Source organism: Scardinius erythrophthalmus (genome assembly GCF_964197995.2).
Source record: "Scardinius erythrophthalmus genome assembly, chromosome: 20".
Lineage (NCBI taxonomy): Eukaryota > Metazoa > Chordata > Actinopteri > Cypriniformes > Leuciscidae > Scardinius > Scardinius erythrophthalmus.
Genome location: NC_138240.1, coordinates 5,212,459 through 5,225,520, shown reverse-complemented (window position 1 = coordinate 5,225,520; position 13,062 = coordinate 5,212,459). Strand labels below are relative to the sequence as shown.

Here is a 13,062-nt window from a genome sequence, read left to right as displayed (position 1 = left end):
CGGTAAGCTCGCCTACTCTCATGCCCAGTTCTCTACATGAAGTGAGCGCTGCTTTTCTCTCTCTGTCCCTCTTGTGATCCTTTATACCCTCTGACGGTCCTTACGATTGCATTTGGTTTTATCCTGCTCAATGTTGCATGCACCATTTGGCCACTATGAAGCCTAAACGTCCTCCTCTTGTTTTTCTCCAGTCAACAGCATATCTCAACGGCAGAGTCTGCTCTTCTGAGGGCACGTGGGGCGACTCGGGATGGGGACGACGGACGATACGCAGAGAGGACGCGTTGAGACGTTTCCTGTCGTGAAGATGAAGGGATATCTGTTTTTCATTTCTCCGTCCGAGTCATTCGCTAGTCCTGTGGCATTATGTGTTTAGAAGGGGTCACTGTAGTTGTTTACATGGAAAGGCTGAGGATGTTGGTTTGTGTACTTGTTTTCTTTGTCTCAAATAATGATGCACTCCCCCCTTCCCTGTACACATTACAAACATGTTCTTCCTGTTTGCTGTACCTTCTCGACGTGGTTGCGTCAATCCAGCCGCTGTAATCTACCAATCAGACGCAGAATGTTATTGGATGACCTGCTTGAGTGCATAGACTTCATCCTTTGACTGAAACAAATCAACCAACTGTTTTATTTGCAATACTTCTCAATTGTAATGTAAAAGGAAGGCCAGTTTATGAAGGACCGTGTCATGAATGCTGTTAATATCTGTCAAGAAGAAGCCAAGTTTCTCTAGTCTTCCAGAATAATAGTCCTCTTCATTAGTGTCATCAGCCCTCCCATCCAAAGAACATTTAGTACTATGCCAACACAGTGGTTCTCCAATCATCATCATCATCATCATCGTCAACCTTAACTGATGCATTCATTTTTGTATTCATCAGAACATTGATGACTTGACTGTCAACTTTTGCTTTTGTTTGCATAATCATTTCACTTCTAAGTTGTTGTTTACATGTTTGTTTTTTTTGCCATGCAATACAGTTTGATAATCTAGAATACGGTTTCACCAAAGACCCACATGCCGTCTTTCTTTCCCTCTTGGTTTGACTTGCATTGAGCTTCCACTTCCATCATCACCTCGATCAGCTGCACTGTGTCAAGGACAAATTGTTTGTGCGAAGCAACTTATGTTTGTGTTGCATTAAGGAAAGCCTCGGATAGTCCCGACGCATTTCCTCCGGATGCCTAGTTCAGGCCTTGTTGATAACTCTTCCATTACCGCGGCTCTTTGGGCTGTCACTCTAGTTGAAACCCAAGCTCAATTCTCCGTCGGTTCAGTCAGGGTGATGAGAACTCTGGGGGATGCCCGGGCGCATGCGGAGAACCGGTCGACTTGTATCGGGCTCAGGTTTCTGTCACTCTGCAGAACAGCTGAGTGCGGCGGATAATGTTCCGCGTCTCGCCCCGGTTGTTCATACTCCGCAGGTTTTAGAGCGCATTGGTGTCGCGTGACACACCGCAAAATTTCAAACGCTACCGTCCCCTGGCATGTACGAATCAGGGCCTCTCTGCACAATGTCTGCGATTTATGCAGTCCCACAAATGTGATTATTGGGGGGAAAAAAGTCCAGGTCATATTTTACACCAAAAGAGAGAGAAATAATACATTTTATTTTGCTTAGCCTATTTTTTAGGACCATTCATATTTTTTTGTTTAGTTTTGCATTGTGACATTATTTTCATTACCAATGAATCCCCAAATTCGTATTCCTTTACAGTGAGAATATAATTTAAATTACAACCTTTTTATACAGCGTATTTAATATATTGTATTTTTTTAAAAGCATATATCTATATATATGGTAGTATTTGTTATACTGTCTTTGCTGATGTACATCATTTCACAGCTACTTTTTACTGTAATACAGCGTTATTTACTGTATTAAGAGAATGATTAAAACTTTACAGTAATTAGTGGAAATAATAATAATAATAAATGTCTAAAAAAAAAATAATGTCACCATGGAAAAGAAAAAAGTTCCTAAATAAGAAGCTTCATTGTTTTTATGCAAAATATAATGTCTTATTTTATTTTTTCTATTTTAGTGTGAAATGAGACTGGATTTTTTTTGTTGTTGCAAGATTCACCCCATTAGAGCTGAATGCAGAGGTGTTTAGACTTGATATTAAGTTATGATATTTTAGTAAATATATAATTCTTTTTAAAAATGAATTCAAGCAATCCCAAAAAGTTTGGTCTGGTGATAGATTGTGACTTCCCTTCCTCCTGCTGGAGATGACCTGTGAATACCTGTGCTGCATACAGTGTGTGAGAGGGGAATGCAGACTTGCATGGCAGTGTTGTAAAGTTGAAGACTGTGGTACTTTGTAAATAGCCTTAGAATGTTTTTGAAGATCAGAGGTGTGGAGAGTGCAATGAGAAGATCCTCCTAATAATGTATAATTTTTAAAGCAAAGAAAAATATCATTTTTGTTATACTTATCATTGATGACGTTGTTCATTATGTTCTCTTTCTCTCTCTCTTTTTTTTAAATAATATGTAGTAACCAGACGTTACTACCATAGGAGACTCATGTGGTTGTAGATATTTGGTTTCGATGTTTGTTAGTTCATAAGGATGACAACGGCTCATAAAGCTTTCATCTGGAATGCGGATGGATTGCGGTGAAAGGGCTTCAGTGGTTGAGAGGAAGCCAACTGTTCATTACTGCGCAATAATTGCTAATTTTACGCAATAACTTTTTTTTTTTTTTTTTTTTTTTTTTTAATACCAAAACCCTCTTGATTTGAAAAGAATTTGATACAGATTTTCGGTAAGCATTTGCATGTTGTTAAATATACAAAAAGCGAACAATGCCATAAATTGTCATGCAAAAACTCAAGGCTGTTTTATTGCCCATTGTATGAGGAATCGAATAAGGGAGGTTTTGATATGATTGCAGGTGAAATGCTTTTATACATTGGAGACACTTTGAGCCCATATGGACTTCATACGGTTTTCAGTATGTTTCTTTTGTACAACTCAACCTTTTTGAACAGGCATTTTATGCTAAACAAAACTTGATAATTGATCAGTACAGTATTATTTGCTTTAGCTTTTTTTTATTTTGCAATTGTATACTCTAAAAGAGCCCAAAGTTTGTGGATTTTTAGCCATTTTACTGCTCTTCTCCAGTTGGCGTTTGTCCATGTGTGAAGGCATGAAGGGAGCAATGAGGTCTGCTGTTATATAAATATGTTAAAAGCAGTTTAAACAAACACATTAAGCAATACTCACTGTTAATGCACATTTCACATCTCAAGGATATCTAATGCAGGAAATCCTCTCAGATAGCCATAGTATATTTTCTGATTGACAGTAAGGAAATAAGTTTGCATAGACGAGTGGTCACTCGTTTGAGTCTAGAGATGTTAACCACAAATAACAATTGTTTGATGCATTGTTGAAAACTCCTCTTCTTCCATCTATTCTTTGAGTTCTTTATTGCAATAGTCAAATCTTTTCACACTAGAATATGTGGTTCAGAAGTGTGTTGAAATGGAAAACCTTTACCAATAATTACACTACACAACAATGACTGACTGTTTCTTCATGTTGCTTGTATGAATGCTCATTTGCAACCAATTATGTCAATTATAAAGCAAGACGTGGATGGAGAACAGTGGCACAAACAAGCTGTAAAACATTCAGGTTGAGCAGAACAAATGTGAATCATTTTTGCTGGCAATATAATCAATGTCAAATTTTGTTTTACTTTTTGTAACTCGTATTTAAATGTAATAAAATTCATATTAGTGCTGTCAAATCGATTAACCACGATTAATTGCATACACACTTGCAAACCTTTGTTAGATGTGGTCAGTCGATTTGACAGCACTAATTCATACATTGTTTGTATGTTCATTACATATTGAAAATGATTCCCAATATATACTTCAACAAATCCACACATTATCAGATCAGCCACAACAGTACCTTTTGAAAAAGCTTATGATATTGATTAGTACATAAATGACAATTAGTGACACAACAGGTCGCCCTTTGTCAGCTTGTGGATTTATTTTAAAATAGCCTGAAAACCCAACAAACAAACTATAAAAATCTCAACTTGTATATCACCCATATTTGGACACATTCATTTTTCACAAATAAAGATGGCTTAATATTGACTAGTATATGCACAAGTTTTTGTGTGTTCTGGCACTTCTATAAAATGTATATGCAAATCCAAAAGGTATAAACAAACTTGGTTTTGGAGCAACTTTGAAATGTGCCTTTCAGATTCAGTGAAAAATAAAATGAAATACAGATATGAAAAAGTGATTCATTTTGGAATGAAAAGTTTGTTTGCATTGTGAATAGTCGATAAATCAAATAACCAAGAGAAATGGCACCGAACTGATTCCATTATGAAATATGACCATATTTTAAAAATACAAACCCTTCCTCACACTTATGTTTTAAGTGTTATCCTTGAAGGAAATCGTATATTTATGATTACATACACGGCTCACACAGTGACCACAGTTGACCACCAGGATGAACCTGAAAAGTGAAAGAACAACTTATTTAAAATCCATATAAAATCCTTCCATTGTGCATTGACAATTTTTTTGTGATGTTCTTAGCGGCCACATATTTAAAATGAGAATTTCACTGCATAAATCACCGCAGTTCTTTCTCATTTCAAGATTTCTGAGTAGTTATTATGCGCCTCAACATGTATTATACAGCAGCTTGGTTTGTTGACTGCTTTTCAGCTTTTGCTATTGGTCAATGCCAAAGTTATCCGAAGCCTTGCATGGGTTGGTGTTTAATTTTTCCGAGGAATGTTATAATGCTGACACCCTGCTTTGTGTTTCTTACTGAGCCAGAGAATTACTGTTATAATAAAACCCTCATACTTATAACCCCAGTATTCCCAGACTCATGTTTAAAAATGTTATTATTCTGTTCATTTATTGTATCAAAGATATACAATTCAATAAAGGTATGTACATTTCTGAATAATAATTTGTTCCAGGTCCTATTATTTGTGTCTTCTATGGGTATATAAATGCTTTTCTGCTTGTCTAAAAATAAAAAATGTAATGACTATATATATCAAATGTGTATAGAATATGAATATATATATATATATATATATATATATATATATATATATATATACACACACACACATATATACAGCGGGGGAAATAAGTATTGAACACGCATATATATATATATATATATATATATATATATATATATATATATATATATACACATATATACAGTGGGGGAAATAAGTATTGAACATGTGTGTGTGTATATATATATATATATATACACATATATACAGCGGGGGAAATAAGTATTGAACACGTGTGTGTGTGTATATATATATATATATATATATATACACACACAGACATATATACAGCGGGGGAAATAAGTATTGATTGAAGTATCATCAAATAATGATTGAAGTATCATCATTTTTCTGGTAACAACCCAAGTAAGCCATACATACAAAGAAACAAACAAAAATAAGTTCAGAAATTAAGTTATGTGTAATAATGTGAAATGACACAGGGAAAAAGTATTGAACACATGAAGAAAGGGAGGCGCAAAAAGGCATGGAAAGCCAAGACAACTGCTGAAAACTTACAGTAATTAAAAAGAAATTCAGTGGAAATTAATAACAGCTGGTTCAGTCCCAAATGATGGCCTACAAAAAGGTCTCATTGCCAAGGTGTCACACAAGACACATCTCATGATGGGTAAAAGCGAAGAGCTGTCTCAAGACCTTCGCAACCTAATTGTTGCAAAACATAATGATGGCATTGGTTATAGGCGCCATTCTAAGCTTCTGAATGGTCCAGTGAGCACTGTTGGGGCCATAATACGGAAGTGGAAAGACAATAATTTCACCATAAATTTGCCTCGACCAGTGCTCCTCGCAAGATTTCTGACAGAGGAGTGAAAAGAATAATCAGAAAAATGATGACGTGTTCAATACTCATTTGCCCCGCTGTATATATATATATATATGTTAAAAGTCTTTAATGTCACTTTTGAACAATTTAATGGATTCTTGATGATCCACTTTCACTAAACATCAAGTTACTAGTAAAGCGGTTTCTGTGATTGATTATTTTGCCTTATTCACCGCCCAGCCTCTGAAATCTGTAATCGACTCTTCAGGTCTGTAGATTTTCAAGATGGCGCCGCTCACATCTTCCACACGTGAATTGTTCAGTGAGGCAGTTCGGGCTGTTTTGGAAACGTGGCCGGTGCTGCAAGTTAGTATATTCATAACGTTACATTCCGAAAAATATATTAATCGTTTAATATTGTCATATTATTAGGCAATTTTCACTTTAATATTCATAAATCTGACTGCTAACAGGTTAGCATGATAGCGCTTCAAAGTATAAACAAGAAATTATTGTACAATAAACATATATGTAGTGCCCTTGATTTAAGTCACGTCTTCTTGTCGCGATATTTAGTCTTTTTTTGCAGAGAAATTGTGATTATGTTCAGCTCGATTTGATCTTCCTCCTGGCAGCGGCTGCACCAACTTCTGATTTATAGATGTAATGGATTCCGGATTTAACGAGCTCAGTGTTTTTCTCCCAGATCGCGGTCGATAATGGTTTTGGTGGAGCTTATAGTCAGCAGAAAGCGGAGTGGATGGTGGACGCGCTGCAGCAGTATTTCAACGACAACGGTCAGACCCGTCAAATCATTCCCACTGACACTGTAGGATATGTTCTGTCCCACTGACACTGTAGGATATGTTCTGTCCCATCACTGACACTGGATATGTTGTGATGTGTGTGTTTGCCCACAGATGAGCTGCTGCAGGATGAAGTGGAGGATTTCATCTCACACCTCATGAACAATGAATTCGACACGATGGTGGACGATGGCAGCTTGCCTCAGGTTTGCTTGATCTGAGTAGATCAGGATCACATCTGATCACCTCAGATGGTAAGGTATGTTTGTGAAACTCTTCTGGTCTTGCTCTCGCTCAGGTGGCACAGAAGGTGTGTGTGATGTTCCAGCAGTGTCAGCAGGGCAAACTGACGGACGTCAGAGAGCAGATCAACCAGCTGATTCTGAAGAAGAGCGCTGGCAGGGCGAAGGCCACACCTGCCAAAACACCTGATGATGATGATCATGAGGATGAGTGTGAAGATGAAGAGGTACAGTGTGTGTATGTATATATCAGAGATGGGGGACTCGAGTCACATGACTTGAATCCAGTCAGACTCAAGTCGCAAATTTAAAGGGATAGTTCACTTTGAAATGAAATTTTGGTATGTTTTAGCTTACCTCAAGGGCATCCAAGATGTAGGTGTCTTTTTTTCCGCAGTAGTTTCAATTTTGATATTTTTAGGTCAAACCGTTCTTGTCTCTCAGTCATATAATGCAGGTCTATGGTCACTGTCTCATAGAGCATGCACAGAGTCCAAATTAAACAATAGGGGTTATGCGCAACATACTTCCGGGTTCTACAAAACGGGTATAACTACTTCCGGTCGTCAGCTACTGAGGTAAACACAGCGTAGGAATGGTGACCTTTTATAGCAGGTGTTTACAGGAGCTACCCATTCTATCCATTTCAGATGTACATCGTATTGCCAAACGGACTTCCAGAGCCCCGAGTACTCCGTTAGATAAAGGATTTAAGTTTTTAAGCCTCCTCATTTATTCATGATTATGAAGGTATGTAAGTTAGTATATGTAGCTTTTGGTAATGCCACCCGATGTAGAGTTAGCTAACTATCAGTAAGTTCGTTTAGACTTGTATGCTATCATAGTAGTTTAACCTTTTATATTTGCTTGCAGACGATTAAAACAATCAAATGAAGACTGCGTTTTATTTTTTTATAAAAAAAAATTTTCTGATACTTAAGCATTCGTGACATTTTAACTAAAACAGAAATAAGAATTGTATTCTAAAAAAAGCGCAAAATAAGTTACCTCAGAGATCACCTACCGCTGCAGATGCGTACGGTAATGCAAACCGGAAATGTTTATACCCGTTTTCCGGTTCGAACGTTGGGCGTTCCGCATAACCCCTATTCCCCATCGTAAGTACACATTGATGGCCTAAGACACGACACGAACGGTTTGTGTGAGAAAACGAACAGTATTTATATAGTTTTTATCTCTTATACACAGCCACGTCCAAGTGATCTGAGGGCGCGTGCGCATCCTGGTGTGTGACGTGTACGCAGACTGGTGCATAGATATATACACTAGATGTCGCCTTGTCTACGGCAGTTCATTGGAACGAATGTCTTTAAGGCGACATCTAGTGTATATATCTATGCACCAGTCTGCGCACACGTCACACCACGATGCGTGAGCGCCCTCAGATCACTTGGACGTGGCTATGTATATCACACAAATAAATTATATTTTAAAGTATATATATATATGTGTATATATATATATATATATATATATATATAAAAAATTAAATTGTAATAATATTTCACAATATTACAAGTTTTTACTAAGGGGAGGGCTGTATTCAAATAAATACAGGCTTGATGAGCATAAGACATCTTTCAAAAACATAAAAAATTGTAATGTTTCCAAACTTTTTATTGGTATTGTATATTTATATATATATGTGTGTGTGTGTGTGTGTGTCGACAGATGAATAAATGTGTGTGTGAATATTTTCACTTGCATACTACATCCAAACGTCCGCTTTAAGGTTGTGATCAGCTCACTGGCTGTGTTCCCTCAGGCTATGGACTGTGACGGAGGTGCAGAGGGAGCATCGGTCAGCAGCGCCGCAGTGGTGGAGCAGCTCCCGCAGGACACCAGTCAGGAGGAACAGGAGGATGGATGGACGCTTGTGTGTAGGAAGAAGTAACTGGACTTAAAGTATTAGGACTGATGAATCTCTGAATTTCAAAGACATTTTAAGGACCTCTTCTACTCTGGATACTTCTCCATTCGCAACAGCAACAAACTCATGAAACCTGCAATATATATATCATGCATCTGACTGATGTTTAAACACAGATCGAAACGGATGGATTACCTCACTGGACCTCTTGGGGTTTCTTTCATAAATTAGTTATGACTGTTTTTCCAGTGATTTTCATGCGTGTGTGTGATTTGTACTGGTCTGCTTTTGTGCATATACAAATATGTATATAAATTGCCATGACTCTGAATTTTCTCTTTGACTACTATACCCTTATTTATTTCTAGCTTATAGGTTAATGCATGCAATGGTCCTTTATCGCCCCCTTCTGTCACTGCAGTGTCACTGCAAAAGGCAGTGCTGGATTTGATTTTTTTTTTTTTTTTTTTTTAACTAAACTTTTGTAATCAATGTAAGATAAAATACTTCAGAATCATGAAAATATCAAATTCATTGTTTTTCATGTTTGATTATTATATACAATGTTTGAACATGCGACTGTTATGGTGACCAGTAGAAGTATTTAAAAATGACTTCATTATCACATCCATGATTTAAAGTGATACTTTATTCTTCAGTACACAGAGTTTAAGATCTCAAGTATTTGAACATATATTCTGTATGTTCACAAACAAGCATTCCTCACACATATTCGCAGACATATATAAAAAGGTGAGGGGCTTTTTTTTTCTTTTCTTTTTGTTTTGTTTTTGCAGATGGCATGTCAAGGCACTATTTTAACATAAATATGTGACCCTTCTACACAATTAAATGACAGTACAATGAAAACTCGAGAGACTACAGACATATCTCTGTCGTGTTCAGAGATCAAAGCTTCTTTAAATAGATATAAAAAACATAGGTTTGAGGTTCTAGCTAAGTCTGTGCTCAGGATACTGTATCTCCAGTTTGTTTGACCTTAACAGTGAGTTTACACTCTGAAAGGTGGATGTGTGCACCAGGTGATCAGACGCAGTGAAGGACGAGCGTTATGAGTTGAGCCAGGGGTGCTGTAGACACTCTGAAGCTGTGGCGCGCTTCTCTGGGATGAACTCCAGCATGGTGAGCAGGAAGTCGCTGAACTGGGCGGCTTGATCCAGTGGCCATTCGTACTTCTCCAACAGCACCTCGAACAGTCCCCACGGCTTCAGGTTGGAGATGTGCCGCAGCTCACCTACACACACACACACACACACGCGCGCTCGGTCAAAGCGTTATCATGCACATTCAAGGACGCAACATGCAAATGTCAAGCTGGCCTGTTTTCTGTGAAAGTGCAAAAGTAGTTTAGCAGTGTGTGAAGAAAAGTTGTGAATCAAGTAGAGCTCCAAGATTCCCAATAAATTGAGAATCACAATTTTTTTTTTGTTTAACATTTCGTAACAGACATCAAACTAAACAAAATTATGTTATTTACTAAAATGTTAATTGCTGCAGTCTATTAAAAAAAAGTAACTAATTTGAAATAAAAAAGTTCATGAAATATTCAATGACTCATTCATAAAGACTACTGGGTTCATTACTGGATGAATCAGTTTTTGAACAAATCTCTTGAATGAATGATTCTGTGACACTTGACTTGTCGCCACCTACTGGTGTGATGACGTAATTGATACAATCTTTATTTGAAGTGTCAAGTTACTTTGAAAAGGTGATTGAAATGAATGAGAATCAATGAAATCAGCGAGCGAATCAGAATGAGTCGTTCTGCTAAAAAGAATCAAGTGTCACTGGGATGAATCCAAACAAATGATGGCCTCCTGCTAACGGACCACTTCAATTCAAACATCTTTTGAGGCATTTTGAACTTGCGTCCAGTGAGAGATGGCGATGATCAGGTGGAAGGAAAGAGCAGTGATGGAAAGACAAATCCCACACTAATCCAACACTCGGAGGTCTGACACACGAGAGGCTCTCGTTCACGTTTCTCTGTGGTTTAGAAAGCAAGCGGAGAGAACTTTGCTAACGGGCTGATCTTCAGCGAGGATGTTCTGAGCTATTAATATCCTGAGCGTTCATCATGTCTGAGGAAAACCCTTTCAGATTAAGCACTGAGCTAATGGAGCAGCATTTCAGGATGTTCTGTGATTGGTCTATGGCTGAATCTCATCTTCATTTTCTCCATGCAAACCTTGACATGACATGGTCATGCTGTTCTTCAGATTCACCCTGATATTCTCCTGTGTATTTGGAGTCGTTTAAACAGGCAGATGTAGCATTTTCTGAAGGACATTGATAAGAACAGTGTTAGTTACCTCTCCGGTTGAAGTATTCTCTGGAGTATCTGCCCGAGAGGGCGCAGTGAGGAGGAATGGAGCCCAACAGCTCAATGACGTGAGCTATATGATCTGAAAAACAATCACACAAACACATTTTTGGACTGGTTATCATATATAAAAAGCAAACTAAAATCTATATTGTGTGTATATTAGGAACACATATTAGTGTATGCTTCTATTCGACTGCCCAGTTTTTAAGTGGACTTTTTTTTTTCAATAATTAACTCCATAGGGATTATACAGATCATATTTTTATAGATAGTACATATATAGATATTTATATATTTCATTGTTATTATAGTTAACTAAAACCAAAACCATAAAAAAAAAAAACATTTTATTTACTTGAAATAAAATGAAAGTTAACTGAAATCACCAAAAAACTTGCCAAGGCAGCATTTCTCATTTTCAAGTTTACCTTGATGTACTAAAATAACTAACAAACACTAAAACAACAATTTATAAAAACTATATAGACATCTTAAAAAAAAAAAAAAAAAACTGTCAAAAACAAAATAACTAAAACGTTAACTATTATTAAAATACAACTTGAAAATATAAAAAATATTCAAATTTTGAATAAAATGATTTAAATAACACTTATAATTGAATTATACAATTATCTCTCTCTTTACATTTTTTTTACACATTGTGGTCAATAAGATTTTTTAATAGTTTTGAAAGAAGTCTCTTCTGCTCATCTAGGCTGCATTTATTTGATAAAAATCACAGTAAAAACAGTAATATTGTGAAACATTATTACAATTTTAAATAACTTTTCTATTTGAATATATTTTAGGAATAAATAAATTTCATGATGCAAAGCTGAATTTTTAAGTATTGGAACTGAGAAAAAAAAAATCTAGGCATAATTTAATTATTTTAAGAGGCAATTTATTACTCATCCCATGAAGCATCGAGAATCAAATACTGGTCAAAACTACTGACCAACAGTTACTGATAGGTAATATAATACATATTAAAATTTTATCATGCCAATAACACTTGTTAAATCTGAAACCAGAAAAAAAAAAAGAAAAAAAAAAACTGTGAGGAAGACCAAGACAACTGACCTTCATCTCGAGTGTAGTCCTCTCCTGAGTGAGGCTCAAACAGGTAGTCTCCAGTCGCCAACTCAAACGCCTGTGGAGACACATGATGTCACTGCTCATGTTCATTCGTCGGGCAGCCGGTTGTCTGAATGACTAGTTGACTAACTGGTCTTAAGTAGTAGCGAACCGTGACTCTTGAACCTTGGCCCTCTCACCTCTTGCTCACCAAAAAGCAAGTTTTCTCAATTAAAGCTTAACATAGGCTATATCAAACAATGTCAGCGGTGGCCAGGATGAAATCAGTTAGCATGTGACCTATATTAGATTTTGAATAACTGCCCCAAACAGCAAACAATTCCAGCAGTAAAGCTTTAGCTTCTTTGATGCGGTCATACAGGGGTATCGATTATAATTGCTGGGGTTGAAATGCTTTCAAAAACTTTGTCTTTCAGCACAAAATGAAGCTCTGCTGTAGGTCTGCCTTTGCCGATTAACTACAGCTTTACAGACGGTGGAACGCGTCATAAACTCAGTGATAACCAGCCCCACCCATTTAGAGGGGCGATTTGATTGTTCAATTTTCCTGTCATTTGAAATTAATCTCTCATTGGCCGTCTGTAATTTCACAGCTGGACCACCAATCACAGAGCTGAAAGCGTTAGGCGGGAAAATTATAATAGGGAGAAAATGGGCGTCTTTCATCCTTCACAATCCAAAACAAACTTTACAGGGTTTATTTCCTCAATTATCCAATCATAATTCCCAATCATTATCAGATGTTAATTTGTCAATTTATTAAGTTTTAAAATAACATTAGATTG

At 36.8% G+C, this 13,062-nt stretch overlaps 3 protein-coding genes across 4 annotated transcripts in view; 2 read left to right on the top strand and 1 right to left on the bottom strand.

The window, feature by feature from the left end:
- Positions 1–1,948, top strand: part of cdk16 (cyclin dependent kinase 16) — a 30,809-nt gene extending 28,861 nt beyond the window's left edge. The window contains exon 17 of one of the 2 annotated variants that reach the window (XM_081349641.1): positions 192–1,948. In XM_081349641.1, the coding sequence (XP_081205767.1) occupies positions 192–229 (38 nt within the window). In that variant the 3' untranslated portion in view covers positions 230–1,948. The remainder of the gene's footprint in view (positions 1–191) is intronic. The other variant, XM_081349642.1, reaches the window with a different exon arrangement.
- A 4,173-nt stretch (positions 1,949–6,121) lies between these two features.
- tsr2 (TSR2 ribosome maturation factor) lies at positions 6,122–9,691 on the top strand. Its single transcript, XM_081348404.1, has 5 exons — positions 6,122–6,256; positions 6,597–6,687; positions 6,811–6,902; positions 6,995–7,165; positions 8,725–9,691. The coding sequence occupies exons 1-5, from the start codon at positions 6,176–6,178 to the stop codon at positions 8,851–8,853; spliced, it is 564 nt and encodes a 187-aa protein (XP_081204530.1). The 5' UTR covers positions 6,122–6,175; the 3' UTR covers positions 8,854–9,691.
- The window catches only part of srpk3 (SRSF protein kinase 3), a 29,365-nt gene continuing 25,764 nt past the window's right edge, over positions 9,462–13,062 (bottom strand). Inside the window, exons 14-16 of the mRNA XM_081348403.1 lie at positions 12,263–12,332; positions 11,166–11,258; positions 9,462–10,084 (exon numbers count right to left, since the gene is read on the bottom strand). Of these exons, the coding sequence (XP_081204529.1) occupies positions 9,900–10,084; positions 11,166–11,258; positions 12,263–12,332 (348 nt within the window). The 3' untranslated portion in view covers positions 9,462–9,899. The remainder of the gene's footprint in view (positions 10,085–11,165; positions 11,259–12,262; positions 12,333–13,062) is intronic.